Source organism: Portunus trituberculatus, chromosome 28 (assembly GCF_017591435.1).
Source record: "Portunus trituberculatus isolate SZX2019 chromosome 28, ASM1759143v1, whole genome shotgun sequence".
Lineage (NCBI taxonomy): Eukaryota > Metazoa > Arthropoda > Malacostraca > Decapoda > Portunidae > Portunus > Portunus trituberculatus.
In genome coordinates, this window is record NC_059282.1 from 8,761,056 (window position 1) to 8,783,515 (window position 22,460).

Sequence of the window (22,460 nt, forward strand, 5' to 3'; positions counted from 1 at the left end):
AGGAAAACGAGGAAGAGAAGGAGAAATACGAGGAGGAGAAGGAGAAGGAAGAAGAGAAGGAGAAGGAGAAGGAGGAAAAAAACAGAAAACTTTAAAAGAAGAGGAAAAAGAAGAACAAAGAGAGAAAGATAAAGTAGAACAATTTAAGACTTGAGAAAGAGAAGAAAAGAAAAAGAAGTAACAACAACAACAACAAGAAATAAAGAAAGAAAAAGAAAGAAAGAAAGAAAACAAATAAAGAGGATAATAAAATGGTAATTCTTGAAGAGAAGAGGAAAGAAATAAAGTACAAAGTTGCCTTCCAAGAGAGAGAGAGAGAGAGAGAGAGAGAGAGAGAGAGAGAGAGAGAGAGAAAAGGAAAAACTAAGAAAATTAATTACTTTAGGGGAAGGAAAAGAAAGAAAGCAAACTGTGTCTCTCCGGGTTATTGCAGTCCTCTTCCTCTTCTTCCTCTTCCTCTTCCTCCTCCTCCTCCTCCTCCTCCTCCTCCTCCTCCTCCTCCTCCTCCTCCTCCTCCTCCTCTTTCCCCTCCTCTTCCTCTTTCTCTTTCTCCTTTCTTTCTTTTTTAATATTGTTGTTGTTCTCACTACTATTTTCATTGTTTTTATGATTATGTTTCTCCTCCTCCTCCTCCTCCTCCTCCTCCTCCTCCTCCTCCTCCTCCTCCTCCTCCTCCTCCTCCTCCTCCTCCTCCTCCTCTTTTCTTCTCAAAAATTCTCAGTTCCTCAGTAGCAGAAAAGCTTAATAAACTTTTCATAGAGAGAGAGAGAGAGAGAGAGAGAGAGAGAGAGAGAGAGAGAGAGAGAGAGAGAGAGAGAGAGAGAGAGAGAGAGAGAGAGAGAGAGAGAGAGAGAGAGAGAGAGACCACTGACTGACACCACAAGATTGAGAAAGGAAAGAGAAAATCACAGAATGAGGAAAAGGAGGTAGAAGAGAAGAAGGAAGAAGATGAAGAAAATGAAGAAATAAGAGGAAAAAGAAGAGGAAAAGGCAAGAAAAACATAGAACGAAGGAGAGAAAATAGAAAAAAAACTACAATAAGAATAAGAATAATGAATAGAAAGAAGGGGAAAGAAGAAGAGGAAATAGATAAAGAGAGGAAATACCAAGAGAAGAAAAAATAGAAGAGAAAAAGGAAGAAAACACTCGAATTTAGAATAAAAAAAAAATTAACAGAAGGACGAAGAGAAATAGAAGAGAAAGACGAAAGATAGGGACAAGAAGAGAAGAGAATATAAAGATAGAAAGAAAAAGGGAAAGAAAAGAAGAGTAAGAAGAAAATGAGAAAATGAAAGATAAGAAGATAAATACGTGATGAAAGTAAAGATGAGAAAAGGAGGAGAAGAAGGTGTAAGAGAAAGACGAAGGAGGAGGAGGAAGAAGAAGAGGAGGAGGAGGAGGAGGGGAGGAAGAGGAGGTGGTGGTATAAGAAGAAAATAAGGAGCGGAAAGATGAAAAAAAGAAAAGGAGGTGTAAGAGGAAGAGGAGGAGGTACAAGAGGAACACAAGAGTGGGAGGGGGAGGAAGAAGAGGAGGAGATGACTTAAGAAGAAAACGAGGTGGAAGAAAAAGATGAAAAGAGGAGGACAAGGAGGAGGAAGAAGAGGAAGAAGAGAGCAATTGAGTCAGTCTAACCTAACCTCTTTAAAACCTCTTCCACGAGCCGCTAGGACACACTCTTACTCTCCTCTTACTCTCCCCTTACTCTCTCCCTTCTCTCCCTCTTCTCTCACTTTTTCCTCTCCTACATTGCATCATCTCTCTTCTCTCTTTCTCTTTATTTTTTTTTCTCGTTTCTTCATCGTCTCTTTTCTTTCCCTTCTTTTCTTTTCTCCTCTCAGATTCTTTCCATGTGTTCGCTCTCTCTCTCTCTCTCTCTCTCTCTCTCTCTCTCTCTCTCTCTCTCTCTCTCTGTCAGGCCATTACCACACTTTCCCCATCTCCATTTACACTGTAACTCAGCCTCGTCCTTCCGTCCACCCACACCAACTGCTGATAATGCTTGTGACTGCTTGCCTTGCCCTGCCTTGCCTTGCCCTGCCTTGCCTTGCCCTGCCTTGCCTTGCCTTGCCTTGCCTTGCCTTGCCTTGCCTTGCCTTGCCTTGCCTTGCCTTGTCTTGCCCTGCCTTGTCCTGCCTTGCCTTGCCTTGCCTTGTCCTGCCTTGCCTTGCCTTGTCCTGCCTTGCCTTGTCTTGCCCTGCCTTGCCTTGCCTTGCCTTGCCTTCCATTGCTGTGCCTTACCTTATCTTACCTTGCTTTGCCCTGCCCTGCCTTACCTTGCTTTACCTTTCCTTACCTTACCTTACCATACCTAGCTTTGCCTTTCCTTCTAACTTTACAATACAGTCCTTTTTTTCTAAGTTAAATTTCTTCATCTTACTTTATTTTGCTCTTACTTTTTTTTTTCTTTCTTATTTACGTTACACTATAGTTGTTTGATTGTTTGTTCGTTCGTTTGTTTGTGACCTTGCCTTTTGTAAACACGCACTACTTTGTCTCGCGGAGTCTTCATGGGCGTCGCGGAGTAATGAACTAGTACCTCTCTCTCTCTCTCTCTCTCTCTCTCGTGTAATTAAAGCTGCGTTATTTCTCTTCTAACCCATGTCATATTCTCTCTCTCTCTCTCTCTCTCTCTCTCTCTCTCTCTCTCTCTCTGCTTCAAGTAACTCCCTCTGCCTCTTCACAGTGCTGATGGTAACTTCGAGGTGACGCTGTCCACGAAGGCGACCCTACATTACGATGGCCTGGTGGAGTGGAAGCCCCCAGCCATCTACAAGTCTTCGTGTGAGATTGACGTGGAGTTTTTCCCCTTCGATGAGCAAACCTGTGTTATGAAGTTTGGCTCTTGGACCTATGATGGATTCCAGGTGAGTCGTGGTGGTGGTGGTGGTGGTTGACGCTTTCAGTACTAGGACGCTTTTTCATCATGAGTTTTGGGGACGATTAGACCATTTTATTTACGTTATGAATTGTGAGAAAGTTAATAGTCAGTGTCTTCACTATTTTAATCCCCCACATAAGTTTCTGTAGCTGCATGAAATCACCAATTAGTAAGCAGAATGGATACGAAAACGCGTCATGGTACAGAGGAGGTTAAAGTGATACAAGAAAGGTGGCTATGGAAACTGAAGAAGACATGAACAAGAAGGATAAGGAAGGGCAAAGGGTTCTAGAGTAGCGGTGGTGGTGGTTAGGAGCAGATAAAGTTATAAACTGTGATGAAAATACGGGAAAGGTGACTATAGGATCTGATAAATACGTGAATATTAAGAATAAAGGACATAGATTCTAGAGTAGCAGTGGTAGTGGTGGTGGTGGTGGTGGTAGTCACAGGCATATAAGCTTAACGAACTGTTTACATAAAGATACGAAAAAGCTAACTAAAGAAACTAGTAAAAGACGTGAATAAGAAGAAAAGGACAAGTATTCTAGAGTAGTAGTAGTGGTGGTGGTGGTGGTGGTGGTGGTGTAGTTACAGGCAGGTAAGGTTACGAACTGTCCACATAAAGATATTAGAAAGCTAACTAAAGAAACTGGTAAAGACGTGAACAATAGAAGAAGAAAAGAACAAAGGATCCCAAAAAGATATTGGTGTTGGCGTTGTTGTTGTTATGGATTGCTCTCGTAGTAACATTGACCTTTTTGTGCAGGGGCGACCCATTACTGGTGGTGGTGGTGGTGGTGGTGGTGCTTAAAGGAAGGTGACGTTAGGGTTAGTAAGGTAAAAATGGAACAAAAGAAGGGGTGATGAAGAGGTGCACAAGAGGCAACAGGTGAGATTAAAGGTAGGTAAGATTAGAAAATAGTAAGGTCACTGTAGAGATAGACAAGAGACGAAGATAAAAAAATGATAAGACTGTAGGAAGAGATAGATAAGGAGTAAATAAGAGACAAAGGATAAGAAGTGGTAAGGTGAGTGTAGGAAGATTAATAAGACGTAAATAAGAGACAAAAGTAAGGAAATAATAAAGGCGAATGTATAAAGAGATAAATAAGAGGCGAATAAGAATAGAAGGCAAGAAAATAAAGACAGAGGATTCCAGATGAGTACTAGCGGTGATTAGAAGCAGGCGAGGCTAGAAATTAGTAAGGAATATATGGAAGAAGGATGTCTGAATGAGAAAATGAACCAAGGATGAACAAAAGGCGTAGAAATAGTGGAAAAAAAAGACAACATCCACGTGTTTAACTAGACTTCGTGCATAAAAAAGGTAGATGAAAGTTTAAAGTCCAGGTGAGCAGTAATTACAGGCTGACGAGTAACAAACACCTGGATAATTAGAGAGTAAACAAGTAAATGAAACGAAAAAAAAAAAACGAAGCAAAATGAAACAACGAAATAAAAGCTTCCCAACATAAACAATCAGGTAATGAGGAGGTAAACAAGTAAAACAAGTGAACGAAAGGAAAAGATACAAAATAAACTCATAAACAAACCAGATAATCAGCAAAACCAGTTAACTAGACGAAATAAAAAAAAAAGACATGAAGCAAAATAAAACAACGAAGTAAAATTCCCCAACATAAACAATCAGGTAATGAGAAGGTAAACAAGTGAACGAAGGAAAAAAGATACAAACAGACCAGATAATCAGTAAGAAAAAAAAAAGGGGGGGAACGAGACGAAAAAAAAAATACAAAAATAAGTGACACAGTGAAGCAAATAAAGCCTCACCTCGGAGCATTAAGTGATGAAACAACACAGGTAACCACTCCTAAAACAAGCCATATTACACCTAAACCTCCCGATGAAGGAGCCATAATAGCCACACTCCATTAGCCACACACTACACACGCAACACCTGACTGAGTAATGACACTTCCCTCCCGCCACTCAAGGTTCGTGTTCAGAAACCCTTTGCTCTCTCACCACGACTATTTTCCAAGGCTGCAGAGATGATTAGCGGGGTTTTCAGATTTCTCCAGTTAATAATGCAAGAAACCATGTCACTCTCTCTAAAACAGTAAAAACATCTCAAAATGCTTTGCTCTCACCATGTCTTTTTTTTTCCAAGGTTATAAAGATGATTAACGAGGTGTTCAAAAATGTTTCCTCAGTTGATAATGTAGAAATCTTGTCACTGCCTCTAGAACCATAAAAACGACTTAAAAATGGTTTGCTCTCTCACTACGACTATTTTCCAATGCTATAGAGATGATAGGCGGGCTTTTCAAGACTGTTTTAACATTTAATTATGCAGAAAGCATGTCAATCTGCCTCTAGAAACGTAAAAAACACCTTAAAAACTTGTGTAGATTTAGATAAAGCCTTTTGAAGTAGTGAAGGTGAAGAACAAAAGTGTTTGAGAATACGAGGTGCTGCCCAGTCACACAAACAGTCCTTCCTGGCGTAGTGGTGAGCACATCGTTGTAGTAAACTTGTCGAGGTAAAGTGTTGTGAAGATTGTGTTCATGTGGGGAAGTACGTACGTAGTGGATCAGGGAGTGAGCGGGGTGCATAGACTCCTTTAAGACGTCCACGTGTAGGTTCGAATCCCACCACATACCACTTTGAAGCTATGACATTTGTCGAGTGGTTTAAAGTTACCTACATGTCACCATGATACCCAGGTTCTAAGTGGTTACACTAGAGATGCACTTGGATGGTGATATGGGCTCTAATATGGGTACCACTATAAATAAAATTGCCTGCGCCGCTAATGAGCGGAAGCTGAACAACGCTTCCCACATATACTCTTCTAGTATGTCTACAGGCGCTATAGGCCATAACGTAAAGAAAATAAATAAATAAATAAAAATGTGTGTAACTGTAGGAATAGATAAATAAGAAATGAAGATAAGAAAATGGTAAGGTGACTGTAGGAAAAGATAGATAAGAATGTGTGTGTGTGTGTGTGTGTGTGTGTGTGTGTGTGTGTGTGTGTGTGTGTGTGTGTTTCACTGTTTGATCTGCTGCAGTCTCTGACGAGACAGCCAGACGTTATCCTACGGAAAGAGCTCAGAGCTCATTATTTCCGATCTTCGGATAGGCCTGAGACCAGCGTGTGTGTGTGTGTGTGTGTGTGTGTGTGTGTGAAAGATTTGAAAAAGAGCTCGTGTCGTTTTAAGGGCTAAATTACAGCTTAACTACAGTAGTGTTTAAAATCTTTTAGAATTGGGAACTGTGAGGTAAAAAATAATGAGGATTTAAACACGTAAGCAAAGGAGAGGCTTAGGAATAGACTGTACACTTGACGGGGAGAATGTGTGTAATAGAGAGAAAAATGATAAATTGAGAGTAGAGGTAATTTTATTAAGCACTGCAAGATTAAAAGATTGTGAAAATGTGTTTGTTAAAGTGACGAGGTACCTGTGTGTGTGTGTGTGTGTGTGTGTGTGTGTGTGTGTGTGTGTGTGTGTGTGTGTGTGTGTGTGTGCTTAAGGTGTCGTCGTGTTGCAGGTAGACCTTCGACACATAGACGAGAAGAAGGACAACCCCGTGGTGGAGATTGGTGTTGATCTGACCGAGTTTTACACCTCTGTGGAGTGGGACATTCTTGCGGTGCCGGCCATCAGGTGGGTCCTCTCCTCCTCCTCCTCCTCCTCCTCCTCCTCCTCCTCCTCCTTCTTCTTCTCATCCATCTTCTCATCCTCCTCATCCTTCTTCCTCGTTTTTTTTTTTTCCTTCACTGCAGCGTCTTAATCAATCTTATTTTTTTTTTCATTCTTTTATCTTATTAACCTCCTGCATTTCGTATTTTCCTCCTCCCTCAGTCCTTCTCTTCCGGGTTCTCTTTTCTTGCAGTCTTCAGTCTTCACTATCTTTTTTTTTTTTTTTTTTTTTTTACCTTCGTCTTCGCATTTCTCTTCGCTTTAAGCCTTAATCTATTCATCACTTTCATTTTTGTTTCAGTGATTGACATTTTCATCATCACTTTTTTACTTAACCTTCGTTTTATTCACCCTTCAGTTTCATCACCATTTATGTTTCCTCTCCCATCATTATCTTCGAATTATCACCTTTAACCTCTTCATTTTCACCATCTTGTCGTATCAACCAACACTTTTTCATCTTCCTATTATCCTCTTGAAATTCACCGTCATCTTCATCTTCGCCTTCTGTAGGAACGAGAAGTACTACACGTGTTGCAACGAGCCTTACCTGGACATCACCTTCAACATCACCATGAGACGCAAGACGCTCTTCTACACCGTCAACCTCATCATCCCCTGCATGGGCATCTCTTTCCTCACAGTGCTCGTCTTTTACCTCCCCTCTGACTCCGGCGAGAAGGTAAGAGAATCCTGGCGGCGGTGGTGGTGGTGGTATTATCTAAAGCACTGGCTAAGAGCGACAAAGAGATAAACAAAAGGCTCCGCTGAGGTTAAAAGTCTCATTCAAAATTGCAGGAAGAGAAGGATGAAGTGTGGTGGTGGTGGAGGTGGTAGTAGTAGTAGTGATTGTTGTTGTCGTGGTGGTGGTGGTGGTTTAGTAGTAGTAGTAGTAGTAGTAGTAGTTTAATGCCTGACTCGGCGTATTACTACCAACCAAAACTCTTTTGAAGCCTTGCCTGGCTCTCGCGTTGGGCTTGAAAAGGAGGAAGATGAGGAGGAGGAGGAGGAGTAGGAGTAGGTGAAGGAGGAGCGTGTGGCTTGGAGCATAGAAATAAAAAGATAAAGTAATAATAATAAGGGAAAAAAATCCATTGAGTGTTCCGCAAGGTGAGGATTTAAGCTGATTGCTGCCTTGGATTTTTCTTTTCCTTTTTTTTTTCCATCGTCTTCATCTTTTATACTGAAGATGGTTGGAGCCAAATGGAGTGGATGGTGGTGGCGGTGGTGGCGTAGGAGGAGGAGAGGGAAGGCATGCACTAGAATTTTCAGAGGTTCGGGAAAAGGAGGAAAAAAAGAAAGAGGAGAAGCAGAAGGATAGAAATGATGCTAAAATATGTATTAGTTAGAAAGAAAATAATATTATGTCATGTTACTGGTTTAAATAGTTTCAAAGTTGTGTGTGTGTTAGTAGTAAAAGTAGTTGTTGCTGTAATAGTAGTAACTGATATCGTGGAAGTATACACTAGTTTTGACTACACAACTAAATACTGAAGTTATAATAGTAGTGGTAGTAGTAGCAGTAAATGACATAGTAGAGGTAGACATTAGTTTTGATTACACTACCAAATACTGAACGACATTGGCAATTTAAACAACCTAACAATTATTAATTAACCCTCTAAAGTTATTAAGTAATACTAGAATGACTTGACTCCCGCCGCTCACCACATCCCCTCGCCGCGAAGCTGTGAGTGAGGTGGCGGCACGGCGAGTCTGTGCTGTTCATGGTCGTGCAATCTTCACGTAACCCATTCCATATACAAAGGAAACGGAAGGAAAACGGGATTAACTACCAAACGACTCCTTCATCCGCGCCAAACGACCATTAAACTGCGAACGACACCAGGCAATTTCCAACCCCCGTGTTGTTAGAGAGAAGTTAGAATAGAATATATAAACTACACCTGCATTGTTTATTCCATCACAAAAAAAAAAAAAAACCGCTAACTTAAATTTCCAGCCGATGTTAAAAGTAAAATTTGACATCTTGGCGCGAAGGTTTCACAGTATGCTCGAATAAATCATCGCATTCTTTTACTAACCGAGAAATGAATTGTTAGTTGTTGCCCCTTCAATACTGGGACACATTTTTACCTTGAGATTTGTATACGATTAGATCCTTTTAATGGCAATGGGAAGTGTCTATAGATGTCAGAAAATTAATGGCCAGTCTCCGCTATTTTAATCCCCACAAGAGTTTCTGAAGCTGTATGAAATCACCAAATAGTAAGCAGAATGAATACGGAAATGTGTTATGGTACTGAAAAAGTTAAAGAAGCTTGTTGCAGATTGTATAGTCAAATTGCAAAATACTAAATGTTACACCACCACTACTTTCTGAAGACTCAAATGAAGGTTTACAGACTCCGAAGGATATTTTTTACGATTGAGCTGCCAGATTAACAAGATTTCTGCAGTACTAACAGGAGAATTACTTTTGAGAAGCCAGCTAATATTTCTGTGGCCTTTGAAGATAGTCGTGGTGAGAGAGCAAAGCGTTTCAGAATACCAGCCATAGAAAGATAGGAATAATGAATACGTAAACCGATATAAAGAATAAAACTAGATATCTTCGCATTAAAAAGATAAAAAATGCTTCACCGAGTCGTTTGGTGCTTCAAGTGAACCAGTGAAGCCTCGAATGAACCTCCGCTAGCCAGACACACGGACAGACGAAGAGCGTGTGGGGACCGGAGCAGCCAGGCCGGGTCTTGTGTGGGGCTGACGGAAAAAATGGAGGCGTCTGGAGGAGTGGAGACAAATCCTTGGACTTCTAGAGGTAATTACAGGTACCTGGAAACACCTGTGGAGGAACTGGAGGAAACATGAGATTGTGAAGTGGAGGATAGGATGGAGGGATGTTGTGATGGAGAGACGCCATGTTTGTTTCTCCTCTTTACCTACTCTCTCTCTCTCTCTCTCTCTCTCTCTCTCTCTCTCTCTCTCTCTCTCTTATTTTATTTTCCTTACATTTACAGTTTCCTTCTTCCTTTTTTTATTTATCTACTTTATTTCCTTTCTTTCCTTTGTGTTATCGTACCTCTCTCTCCCTCTAGCTTCTCCCTTCTCCCTCCTCCCTCCTCCCTGCTCCCTCCCTCTCCTCTCTCCCCCAGCTGTTTCTCAGTGTTGCATGGTGTTTCCTTTAACCCCTTCAGCACCATGACGCGTTTCCATATTCATTCTGCTTACTATTTGGTGTTTTTATACAGCTTCAGAAACTCATGTGGGGGATTGCAATAGTGAAAACTGTAGCCATTAATCATCTGACCTCCATACACTTTTCTTAGTGTCAATACATGGTCTAATCGTACACAAATCTCAAGGTAAAAATGCGTCCCAGTATTGAAGGGGATAATCTTTGCTGTTATTTTGCTTTTCGCGTTCTTTCATATCGACTCATTCCCGTTCTTTCCCTCCAGGTGAGTCTGTCCATCAGCATCCTCCTCTCCCTCACCGTGTTCTTCTTGCTGTTAGCTGAGATTATTCCGCCGACGTCCTTGGTGGTGCCGCTACTCGGGAAATTCGTGTTATTTACTATGATATTAGACACGTTAAGGTGAGTGGGTGTCCGTGTGTTGCCCTGCTTGGTGAGTTATTTCTTCTTTTTTCATGACTCATTTTCCATATGGTTTTCCTATCAAATCGCTGTAATGAATGTTTAATTGCCTTATTTGTACCATTCTAATGTTCCTATAGCTGTTATGGCGATCTCTCTCTCTCTCTCTCTCTCTCTCTCTCTCTCTCTGCAACGTACGTGCGACGGTGGTATTCTAATGTTTCTGTTCGTGCTATAGCCATTCTCTCTCTCTCTCTCTCTCTCTCTCTCTCTCTCTCTCTCTCTCTGCAACGTACGTGCGACGGTGGTATTCTAATGTTTCTGTTCGTGCTATAGCCATTCTCTCTCTCTCTCTCTCTCTCTCTCTCTCTCTCTTCAGTATGTTTGACAGTGGTATCTTACGTTTCTGCCCTCGCCATGGCCATTACCTCCTCTCCTCTCTGTTTCCAGCATATGTGTGACGGTGGTGGTCCTCAACGTGCACTTCCGCTCGCCGCAGACCCACTCGATGGCGCCGTGGGTCCGGAGGGTTTTCATCCACATCCTGCCACGCCTGCTGGTCATGCGGCGCCCTCAGTACCAGATGGATCGACACCGGTGAGAGAGAGAGCGAGTGAGAGAGAAAGAGAGATTGACAGGTCGACTGATTGAAACTTACTGCAAGATTACTATTCTGAAACGCCTTGCTTGCACCATGACTTCTTTCCAAGGCCACAGAGATGATTAGCTGGGTTTTCAAGAGTTTCTCCTGTTAATCTCCTTAGCACCATGACGCGTTTTCAAATTCACTCTGGTTACTATTTGGTTATTTTAAACAGCTTCAGAAACATACGCTGTGGTTATAATAGTAAAAACTGATCATTACTCTTCTGACCTCTATAGACACTAAGCTAAATAAATTTGTCTAACCATGTTCAGAAAAGTCAAGGTAAAAATGTGTCTCAGTACTGAAGGGGTTAATAATGTAGAAATCTTGTTAATCTGTCACTGGAGTCAAACATATTCCTTTAAAAGCCCTGTCTAGCTTTAAGTCTGGAGCCTTTGGAAGTAGTGTAGGTGTGGTGCAGAAGTGTTTCAGAGCAAAGTTCAGAGTGTGAGTGTGAATGGATGGGTGTGAATGTGTGTATTTCAATGTATCTATGTAAATTAAACTTTTAATATACCTTTTCAATGGATGTAAAGCAATTTCTAAGTCACTCATTTTTTTCTTCCTTTTTTTTTCCATGTGCTGTTATATATAATTATTCTCAATCCACCTGTGTTCTGTGCTTGCTTCTCCCACCTGAGTGTCAGAGTCCCGGCCTCCTGTCCATGTCCCCAGCACCACACGGCTCTTCATGGCCTTTCCACTCCTGCCTTTCTCTCCACTGCCACCATAACCAGTGCTTTAAATAACATACCTCATTCATGTGAAGAAAAAATAACTTCAGTGAATATTAAAATCTTGAATCATCTGTCCAGCTGTTGATGATCTCCACTTATCTAATCCACTTTTTTAATAAATATATAATTCCTTATTATTTTCTCTCTTTTAATAACAGCAACACTTAAGCTTTCATATAAGTGTAGTGGTGTAGTCTCATTTTTTGTGTGTTTTCCCTCCCCACCCGCCTTCCCACCACCTACTCCCGGCCGGCGTGCAGCACCCTCAGAAGGTAGTATCTGGGGACCCTCACGTGCATGCCTTCTACAGGAGTCAGGGCTGGTGAGGCTGTGTCAGGTGGGCAGGGCTGTAGGGAGCTGAGGTGACATATATTAGACAAGAGGGATGGCAGAAAGCAGGACCACTTAATTAGGTTGCTGACTTCACTGTGTACTTTAGTCTGGCTGTTTAGGTCCTGGGTGCTGAGTTCAGTGTACCTCTGTGTTTTGATCAGGTTCTGGTCGCCTTGTGTCCCCCTCAGTCCTGCCATGCCTCCAGCCCCTCCAATCAGAGTAGCAGAAGTCCACTACACTTGTCTATACAACCACATGTAGAAATGTACAGTAGATTTGTTAAGAATACACTTTGTCCCTCTCATAAAGCAAAGACCACATGTAGATATATCACACTTTGCCCCACTCTTAAAGGAAAAAAGAAAGAGAAGTGCTCTGGTAAAGGAAGAGTGTTAGTTTGAGTCATGTCAAGTGTGTAATTTTAAGACTAATGCCATTGATTGGATCAAGTCCCCCTAATAACATGACTTTCGTTCTTTAGGACCCATCATGAAAACGCTCTCTTTAACATCAAAGAATGTTGTCGGTATGCCACCTCCTCACCGTGTCCGTTTCAAGGGTTCCTTATGTGGCCCTGCATGCCTTGTTATTATCATTATTACCACATATGTCTTCTTGATATGGCCTCATAAGATATGCACTTTTTTCAATGAGTCTGCACAATTTTTCTTCCTCCAACATGACTGGCTTCCCTCAGTGCATGCCTTGTGCCTCCACCTGGTGCCCTCAACAGTCATCTTGAGGTGGAGTCACTCGGGCCGTCTCTTCCTTGCCTCTGTGCTCCTGTTCTTAATCGCTGCTCAGACCCACCACAGCATGCCACCTCACCATTCCTCATCAGTGACACAGCAACAGCGCTTCTCTTTACAAAGCCACACTGATGACGTGACCACACTGTGACCCACAATGACCCAAGCAAGGCTTCAGGCCACCACTCCCCACGCTGTGACCCCCACAGCAGCTCTTGACCTGTGACTTGAACTGGGAATGCCACCCAGCTCCCCTCACACCCCGCCTTCCTCCTACCTGGGTTCTGTCTCTCAAAACTCTCAAGTTTTGCCGTTCACAAAGTTATTTGTCTTGTGAGACTGAAAAGGAACACTTTTTCTCTCCCTCCCTTAACTAAAACAAGTCTTTTAGTCTCAATAGTTAGTTGACATAAATAATGAACAAGTTAAAACATTTGCCCTCCGTGAATCAGTCTTGAGGTGGTGTGGGTGTTGTCTTGTTTTCTATTCAGCTTTTTCCTCCCTCTCCACAATGACAAATCAGTTATATAAAGTTGAATATACTGAAGTACATGCCTAATTTGCCAAAACATAACTAAATAATACTACATTCCTTTTTTCAAGTTTTTAGTTACTAAATATTTTGCAAACTCACATTTTTGGTTTAAGCTCACTGATTACTGTGCCTTAAATGATAAATCTGACCATATCATCAAGCTAAAGTATTGTTGACATTTGTATGGCGGGTGATGAGAGGCCGTCCTGACCACTTCTTTCCCTCCCGCCCCGCAGCCTCTTCGCCAAGACCAAGGCCGGCATGCTTCGTTCCTGCAATGGCGGGGACATGAGGGATGCCTGCAACTACTACTCCTCCGAGTCCTTCCAGGATTCACGAGAAAACTCCTTCAGGTCAGTTTGATTTAGACCTGTGTGTTAGTGTTCCCTGTGGTGGCCTGTTCACCTCCACAGACAACCCATCACCATGGCAGAAAAGTTGCTATCTTTCTGCCACATATGTTTCCATCTTTGGTAAGTCGTGAAAAACTAGCATGAAAATTTCATTTTATATTCTATACACTTTTTATTAATGAATCAAATTTACTAAAATTTATGCATTCTTTTAGAAACGATAAAACACATTACAGTTGTGTTTTGTGTTAGCATGTAACCAGTTGTTCCCCGAGTGGTGTGGCATATTGTTTGTGTGTCTTGCAGAAGCCAGCAGGAGCTGAGGGACGCCATCCGGGAGGGACTCATCTACATGGACATGGCCGGCAGCAGACCGCGCTCTCCACACAGCGAGTACTCCCCAAGGTTGCCAAATGTGTCTCTCACCCGTGGACAGTGGTCAATCAGTGATTCATAATTTACATACATAAAGTTGCAAGACAATCTCTCAATCTTTCATGAACAAATTCAGTAAATTCTTTTTATATTCATGTATCTAGTTTTTGACTACTGTTTGTTTATTAGATGGTGTCAGAGTGGCCCTGGGTGTTTCTCTCCTCAACACTAAGTGTATACTGTTGCAGATAGTGAATGTATTTGTCTGACTTCAGCTGCAATCTTATCTGTAAACCCCTGGGACCACTGATACCATCTAGACAAAAAGATCAGCATGGTGAGGGGGGGCCAGCATTGTATGTCTACCAGCATGCAGAGGGAGTTGTGGAGAGGGGGGACAGCATTGTGTGTTAGGGCTGTGGGTTTTAAACACTTTCCATTTTCAGTACCTTTATTATATATACATATCTATTATATCTAGAGACTCTCCGGAGAACAATTGACCTTTACTATAAGACTCTCCTGAGACAACTGGACTCTTTACGATACTGTAAAGACTGTTCCTTTACAATACTTCAAAGACTCTCCGGAGACAACTGGACTCTTCTTTGCACCTTTACCATACTTTTAAGACTCAGAAGACTCTCCAGAGAACAATTAGATCTTTTCCCACCCAAAAAAAATTCTTTAAAGTTTATTTAACTTTAAATATCCTTTGCACCTTTAGGATACTTCAAAGACTCTCCAGATTAAAGATCCTTTCACACCATTTTTTTTTTTTTTTTTTTTTTTTTTTTTATTATGTATGTGGTGGGGAGTCCTAGAACTCTTAGTACACTGGGATGCTTGTTACTACTCACAACACTGCAAGTCTACAAAGTCTGACACACTTGGTTACTCTTAGGAACTCTAGTTAGGATACAGTTAGGGTGGGTGGTAGTAGAAGTAGCAGCTTGGGTTCCCAGAGCAGCAAGTCGAGTCTCCTTAGCTCTTAGCAGTAACAGGAGGAGTGTCTTCTGAATCCAGCACAGGAGAGCCACACAGATCTGAAAAGACAATGGTTGTAGGTCAGTTCATATTGAAAACCAAAAGAGAAAAGAATTACATTTTTGATACCATGCTTTCTTTCTATTGATGAATGTGCCTCTAACATTAAGATTTTCTTTCCTTCCACTGAGCAGAGATGAACTATCAATACTGCACTGCTTCCTCCTAACTCACCTGCCTTCCCAGCCGTGACATCGAGGCTCTGGGCATCAATGGCGGCTGCAAAATCCATGGGCCCGCAGTGCTGGCGGACGACCTCGGTGTGGGGCTTAACGGCAATGTGGGGTCACCAGGCCGGGGCACCACAGACAATGGCAGCACACAGTACTGCCCCGAGGTGATGAAGGCCTTTGAGGGTGTCAAGTTCATCGCAGAGCATACTCGGCGGGAGGAGGAGTCCTGCAAGGTGAGGTGCTGTCAGACTTGCATGCTATTCCCAAGAAATGGAAGAATCAGCCAAATTAGTTCAAATAAGAGGGATGAAATGTAGTGCATTAGTAAGGTTGACATAATAGAAATAAACTATTTAGTGGCTGTGGTTTTTGACAATCTGGCTGGGAGTAGGGAAGAGGTGTGCTGGGAAAGGAATGAATGTTATTATGATAAGGTGTTAGTGAGTTTTGTTTTTCCGTGCCACCACAAACCAAATGTACTTTTATCATACATTCTCTAAATTCTATAAAGTTTAGAGAACTCTAAAGTATCAATAGTATTGTTTTAAGACTAAACAGTTTAAAGATTTTTTATTTTAACAATAGTTTTGAATTTAGGCTTGTATCAGCATGGAAGTTTAAGGACCAATGACAGAGTCAATAAACCTAGTATTCCTCCCGCCAGGTCAAAGAGGACTGGAAATACGTGGCCATGGTGCTTGACCGCCTGTTCCTGTGGATCTTTACGCTGGCAGTGTTGCTAGGCACAGCTGGCATCATCCTGCAGGCACCCACCCTGTACGACGACCGCATCCCCATCGACATCCTTTACTCCGAGATTGTGGCGGCCGGTGACCACGGCACCAAGAACACCCCCAACCCTGCCAACGTGACCTGAGTCCACCTACCGTTCTCCACCGACACCAACACCACCACCTTCCAACTCACACCCAACTCTCTCCATGAACTCTCCAGCACCGCACACCCCAAGCCATCAGACCCAACGAGCTTCAACCATTTGACTCCAGCACAGTGACAAAGCTGGCCTGCTTGATGCCTGAAGATGGGAGCAACCCAGCCAGTCACTGACAGTGTCTGGGAGTGTGTGGCACAGGAGAGAGAGAAATGCCAGGAGAGGCTGAATCACTGCTCCCCACAGTTGTTTGGGTCATCAGTGATCACTAAAGCTCAGGCTTGTGTTCTTGCATGAACAGTAGAGTTGCGTCTTGGCCACAGTGGTCTTCAAGCTCAACCATTGAAGGACTTCTTGAGGGAGTGCTGGTGATGGTACAGTAGTTTCCTTATAACTGGTTGTAAAGTTGCTCAAAGACAGTGACAGATAGTGTGGAAATGCAGAAAACTTGTCAGCCGTGCAAAAAAATAGACTGAGTCACCAGAACTGAGAAAAGTCATGTTTGTGAAAACTTGTGCAAATATATAAGAAAGTATTTACAGCTTTTGTATCCGATTTATTTAAATGAGTTTAGTGTGCATGTGTGAGTGAAAGTGCATATATGCAGGCATGATTTATTCATAGAGCTGCTAATGAGTTTGCATACCAGTAAGTGAAATCCTGAGTGCACAAATACTGCCTGAAGGACAGTGATGCTGGTGTGGCATGCCATGCCACTGGCTCGACGGTCCCACAACTCTTGGTCTTAGCAGTGAGCCGGTGTGCTCATAATGTAGAAGATGGTCCACATTTTCTATGAAAGTATGCATTATATTTATAGAAAAAAAACTTTGGTGTAGGCATAGATATGCATATATCAATTTTATATTTATATACATGGTATAAGGTCTGCCAGCAAGCCACTGTAGTGTCCCCAGGGACCACAAGTCAGTGAGTCATAAGGGCTGCAGCTTGTGTCTGGTGCACCAGTTTGCCACACAAGTTGGTCGCCAGTCAGACATCATTGTGCTGGTTGGAAATGCCAAAGACTGTTGTATGTTGCCATATCAGCAACACAACTCGGTGTCATGTGGTTGCCAGCCATCTGCACCACACTCACAGAAGATCCGACACGACACCCCTCCATACTGCCAGCCTGTCTCCTCACCCTCAGCTACTGTGTGTCCTCCAGTGAATCAGTGTCACCCTGAGGGGTCACACCCTCCCCTGCCACCCTGTCTTGCTCTGCCTGATGGGCAGGGAGGCATCACTCCCATGCCAAGGCATCATGGCATCACTCACCCATGGTTGTGTATGTTAGGTTTACGGGACTGGCTTTCAACGGACAAATATTACATCTGGGGAAAAGTACAATAAATTGCAATCATCTGTAGTTAAAATTAAGTGCTTTGCAGACAAAGTGCAAATATTGTTACTTAATTGTATAATGTATTTATTACAGAGAACAATTATGTAATTTGCATAGAACTTAGTTTGGAATGCTATCTGAGAGGAGTGTGTGAGTCAAGGGACAGCAGGTCGCACTTAGTGGCCTACCAATACAATGCTTCATGCAAAGAAGATTTTCACGAAATCAACTCCCAAAAAAAGATTAATGATTGGTCTTTTGAGAGACATATTGGTGTACATAATTACATACTTTTCTTAAATGCATCCTGTTACCTTGGACATTAAATCCAACCCTGCTGAAGCCTGCAGCCTCATTGTTTTCTCCTTACTACAAACACAACACAGCACAGCAAGTGTGTGCAACATGACGGACATGACAGACTGTGGCGTGGTGTGGCGTGTGACTGCCTGTAGCTTGTGGCTGCAGAGGTTGAGAAGCTCACAGCTGTGAGGAGGTTGATCAACAGGAGACAAGGGTCAGGCCAGACTTCTTTCACCATTCTACATCATTGTTTTGGCAACCTTCTCTATACAAACACTTGCATCATTCCAGCCTCTGCTGCCCCACAGTGTCATTACAACAGTACAATCATTTCAGTTTTTCTCTTCTTGACTTTCCTATGACAAGAATATTTTTATGAAAAATGCCCAAAGCAATCACAAAGACATGACCTGTGGCAGTAATAACAAAGAAGTAGAAGATTCTCTTGCACTTTGAGTATTAGCAGCAGCAGCTATAATTAACTAAATCAGTTACCAAGCTCCAGACACAATGCTGCTTACCAGTCACGGCCATCAGCCACCACACAAGGACATTCAGCCACAGTCTGACATTCTGCCTTTCTTCACTCTGAAAATTATCTTGCATCTTTCCCTCTGCCTTCTTGTAACAAATCACTGTTAGACTATGAGAAGGTTTTGTTACAAAGTTGGAAGTCAAATAAGTTTTCAAACAAGTCTCTTAGATGAATATGATCTTCATAAAACTACACTTAATTAATGATTGACATAATTCATTATAATCATTTGCTACACATCTGCCACTTGAATTTCCTTCAGCCCAAACAAGTATGTCAGTCATCACACACAACACAATTACTAACACTAAAACAAAGTAGGAGAGGTTGTATGTTACATAGACATATTAGATTGTACCAAAGTTTCACTACTCCTGAGCATTCCAAACACACTGTGATCACTGTTGTTGTAGCAAAGTCTGAAGTTTAGTGTATCCATTAATCAGGCCGGACTGGTGCTACTCCTAATGTTGCTGCTGCTGCTGCTGCAGTGGACATGACACTTGTTAAGACAAGTAATGGTTCATGAGTGCGCATGCACACACATACACGCACACACGCACGCACATGCACACGTGCGCACACACACACACACACACACACACACACACACACACACACACACACACACACACACATGCAGACGACCGAGGTGAATTACACACACACAGTGTGTGGCGATGCCTGTATAGTTTTGCCGGGTGGTCTGCCGTCTCGAGATAATGTAATCACTTCCTAGTTGATCGCCTCATGTAGGAGTTAGTCAGAGTCAAATCCAAGACAGTTGCTCAAAGAATCACAGACCTAAAAATTTTGTAAGGAAGTCAAATCAAAATGCATGTTTCAGTGTTGCATGTAGGAAGCCATGTAAGATAGTGACCGTGCATTAGCAGAAATGCAAATTACAACTTGTGTACCATGAAAAATAGAAACCAAAAAGAAAACAATTGTCTAGTCCTCCTTTAGCAGTGAAGTGTGGGACGTGTCAGTGGGTGAACACCTCACTGCACCAGTGTGTGTCTGGCACTCACCAGCTACATGTAGTGACGATGGTTCCACAGACATACCTCAACTTTTCTTCCCTTCAAGCTGCTTCCCACAGCAATGTGTGAGCCAGATTTGCTGGGCAATGGATGCCAGCACATACACACAATCCTCACGTGCATAGAAACCTTGTCTCTGCAACCCTTGCTGGCTGGCAGGAGGTGTGGCACTCGGCTTGGCAGACGGAGACTTTGTTGAGCGAGGCAACAATTTAAGCAACACACAGATCATTAAATGTCAACAAAATGAGGTAATGCAGGAATAAGAAAAGTTTGGAGAAGAAAGAGGTATTACTATGAGGACTTCCAGCATAATACTCAGTTTGTTGTTGTAACTGTTGCCTCAGAAATAGCACAAATTAACACTGATGCAGGCTGCTTTAACCTGACGCTGTACATAGTGTTAGTGCAGCTGCTGCCGCCTCACAGCTACATACACTGTCTGGCCACAGATACTCAAAGCTGTCACTGGAGCTCTCCAAGAGGCAGTGGCCAGCTAACACCTACACTGGTGACACTCAGTGCACACCGCACACCACAATGGGGAAACACCGACTTATTTCATGATTTTCTCTGAGGCAAGCGTCATGTAGCGTTGGTCTGAAGGAAGCGGTCATTAGTGTCGGGGAGTGACTGGCGCTCCTCACACCGGTCTGGCTGTCAGGATGGCTTGGTGCAATGGTCACTTGTATTTTATGTACATAGGTCCTGTCCTCCATGAACAATTCTTTGGATTTGATATATTCCTATTTAAGCTTTTTGTCAGGTATTACTACCACACTGTAGCAAAGGCTGCAAGATTTAGCTATTTTTCAATAATATAGTATTTGTAACTTTGTATCAGGGTAGGTCAGACTCATGTTATATTGGTAATTTTACCTAGGAAAGAAGGCATGAAAATGCCCTCTAGTGTAACAATTGATCCAAACCTTGACAAAGAAAAGAGTGACGGCAGCCAGCAGTGTGCCCATCACGCCTCATACGGTGGCTGACACAACACGTACGTACAACAAATGGGCCACGACAACCCTCACAGGGTGGACAGTGACGAACCTAACCCCACTCACCAATCCCCAATCCAATTCACTGCTTCACCAAAGCTTCAGCAACCCTGTACTTGTACCTTCCCGTCCTTTGTATACTCATAACCTGCCTGTCCTGCCTCACACCTATGTCAGCCACACACTGCAGGGCAGATTGAGAGGCAAACACTGTCACACAGATTAAATTCACTCTATACTTATATACAAAATGGGATGTAGAAAATATTTTTGAATAAATCTGGCTGAATTGAGTAATTAATACAATTAATATAGTAGCCTTCTGTATAGAATTCCTGAGCACAAAGATGAAATATAACAAGATGTTTCAAGTTAGAGATGGAAAATTCTTAAATTTGATACAAAAGCCATCCATAAAGAACTTATAAAAGCAAAATTGTCAATTGATGATTTTTTCTATATTTTTTATATACAAGAGGGAAGGCTGTCAAGGGCAACAAAATGTTAGAAAAAAAAAAAGCCTACTGGAACTGCAGGTCCCTTAAAAAGTTAAAAAAGTCATCCAAAAGCCAGGGACAAATGTCATGACACCTCTCTCTTAAAAGAAGTCATAGGAAGATGGAAATACATGAATTAACTAACTTTCTATTTGACATTACTAAGAAGCACAAAAAATGTAAAGTTTTGTTTGACAAGTAGTGACATTAACAGATACATGCAGGTCAACATGCACTTCATGAAGAGTGCAATGTTAGAAGCTCAACAATGTGAAATCTTTAAAGCAAGTCCTGTCCTGTCCTGTCCTGCCTGAAGAAGACTTAAGCACATTCAGCAAGACCTTCATACACTCACTCACTCACTCACATTCACTTTGATCTTGTGGCACCAAGCAATGACCTCAAATTTCAAAATATTGAAAAACATTTCAAATTTTGTTTGAAAAGGAAAATGTATGACTGATGAAAACAAGGTGTAATTCTGATGAAATGTGCAATTCTGATGATATGTGTAATTTTCATAAAAATGTGCAATTCTAGAAAGAATAAAGTGCAATTTTGATGATAAAAAGAAAACTGCAAGTCTGATGAAGCATTTTTCCCACGGAAAGTGAAAGCTCTACACCTGACCTTGCATTTCCACTCAGAACCAGCACCTGGTGAGGCAGCACCACAACAATCACCCTCAGCCTGCAGCACTGCCCTGCTGCCCAGGATGCGGCGCCAGGCTGCCGGCCGGGATGTGTCCGGGCAGGTGCTGCAGCCGAGGTCACTCCTGCGGGTCTTGAATTGCTACCGGCAGCTCTTAGTGTATCTGTAACAAAGTTTATTTTTCCTCATATTGTATCATTACTGCTGTACGTCAGATCATTTTATCTTTTTCATGTTCTTACACTGTTCTTACATTACTTTTTTGCTACTGTAATTTCCTGCTGTTATCATATTATAAAGTATATAATGCAAGGTTAAAGTTTTATAAGCTGACAATAAAACTTTTGTTCACCATCAGTTTCATAAGATTAAGGTTTGGCATGAGGGACCATCGAAGATTTCGATGTTTTGTTTAAATAATGAAGTATTTTACTGAGAATCAAGTGGTGTCAGCAGGCCAACCCCACCCAGCCCCTGAATACTCTGCTTGGCACAGTGTGTTTGCAGCAATGCTGGAGGAGCACGGGCAAGGCAGAGGCGTGTGAGGCTCCCTGCTGGGCCTGGCGTGAAGGGTTCCCCCATCATGCCCACCACTGCTCTCACTACCAATACGAGTGTAATTTTTATTGCTTTATCTAATATGTTGAAATTTCTAGATGTCTTGTGAATATTGTTAATTAAAGAAACTATCCCATTTTTTTTCATGTGGTTATTTAAATTCCTTACCTCATGTTAGTTTTAAACACTGAGTGACAAGTGGAAAAGATTCCATTAGGTGCCAACAGCTTACATCATATGGGACCGCTATGGGTTAACAGGAGAACGCTACATCTCCTACCAGGCAACTAGGTTTGGCAAGGATTTGAACACAAGCCACCTTAACCAACTACACCACTCAGCCCCATGTCTGTGCTAAACACCACTATAAAATATAGCTTATGGGTGACATATTAACTATCAAAATATCGGATATCTTCACAAACACCTGTTATAATATTGGAAAACATGTAAATCAATTAAAAAATATATTCATTTGCCTTTTCTGCAGTAACAAGGTCACAAGGCCACAAACAAGCAAACAATAATCCAAACTGGTGCCTGTATGAAGTTATCAACGGAGGTTAAAGAGAA

At 42.1% G+C, this 22,460-nt stretch overlaps 1 protein-coding gene across 4 annotated transcripts in view; it reads left to right on the top strand.

The window, feature by feature from the left end:
• The window catches only part of LOC123510026 (acetylcholine receptor subunit alpha-like), a 240,940-nt gene extending 218,914 nt beyond the window's left edge, over positions 1-22,026 (top strand). For 2 of the 4 annotated variants that reach the window (XM_045264731.1, XM_045264732.1), the window contains exons 6-15: positions 2,687-2,867; positions 6,401-6,516; positions 7,066-7,234; positions 9,975-10,111; positions 10,562-10,708; positions 11,755-11,766; positions 13,348-13,464; positions 13,771-13,869; positions 15,073-15,292; positions 15,724-22,026. In XM_045264731.1, coding sequence (XP_045120666.1) covers positions 2,687-2,867; positions 6,401-6,516; positions 7,066-7,234; positions 9,975-10,111; positions 10,562-10,708; positions 11,755-11,766; positions 13,348-13,464; positions 13,771-13,869; positions 15,073-15,292; positions 15,724-15,936 — 1,411 coding nt within the window. In that variant the 3' untranslated portion in view covers positions 15,937-22,026. The remainder of the gene's footprint in view (positions 1-2,686; positions 2,868-6,400; positions 6,517-7,065; positions 7,235-9,974; positions 10,112-10,561; positions 10,709-11,754; positions 11,767-13,347; positions 13,465-13,770; positions 13,870-15,072; positions 15,293-15,723) is intronic. The other 2 variants (XM_045264735.1, XM_045264733.1) reach the window with 2 other exon arrangements.
• The last annotated feature ends 434 nt before the right edge of the window (positions 22,027-22,460 follow it).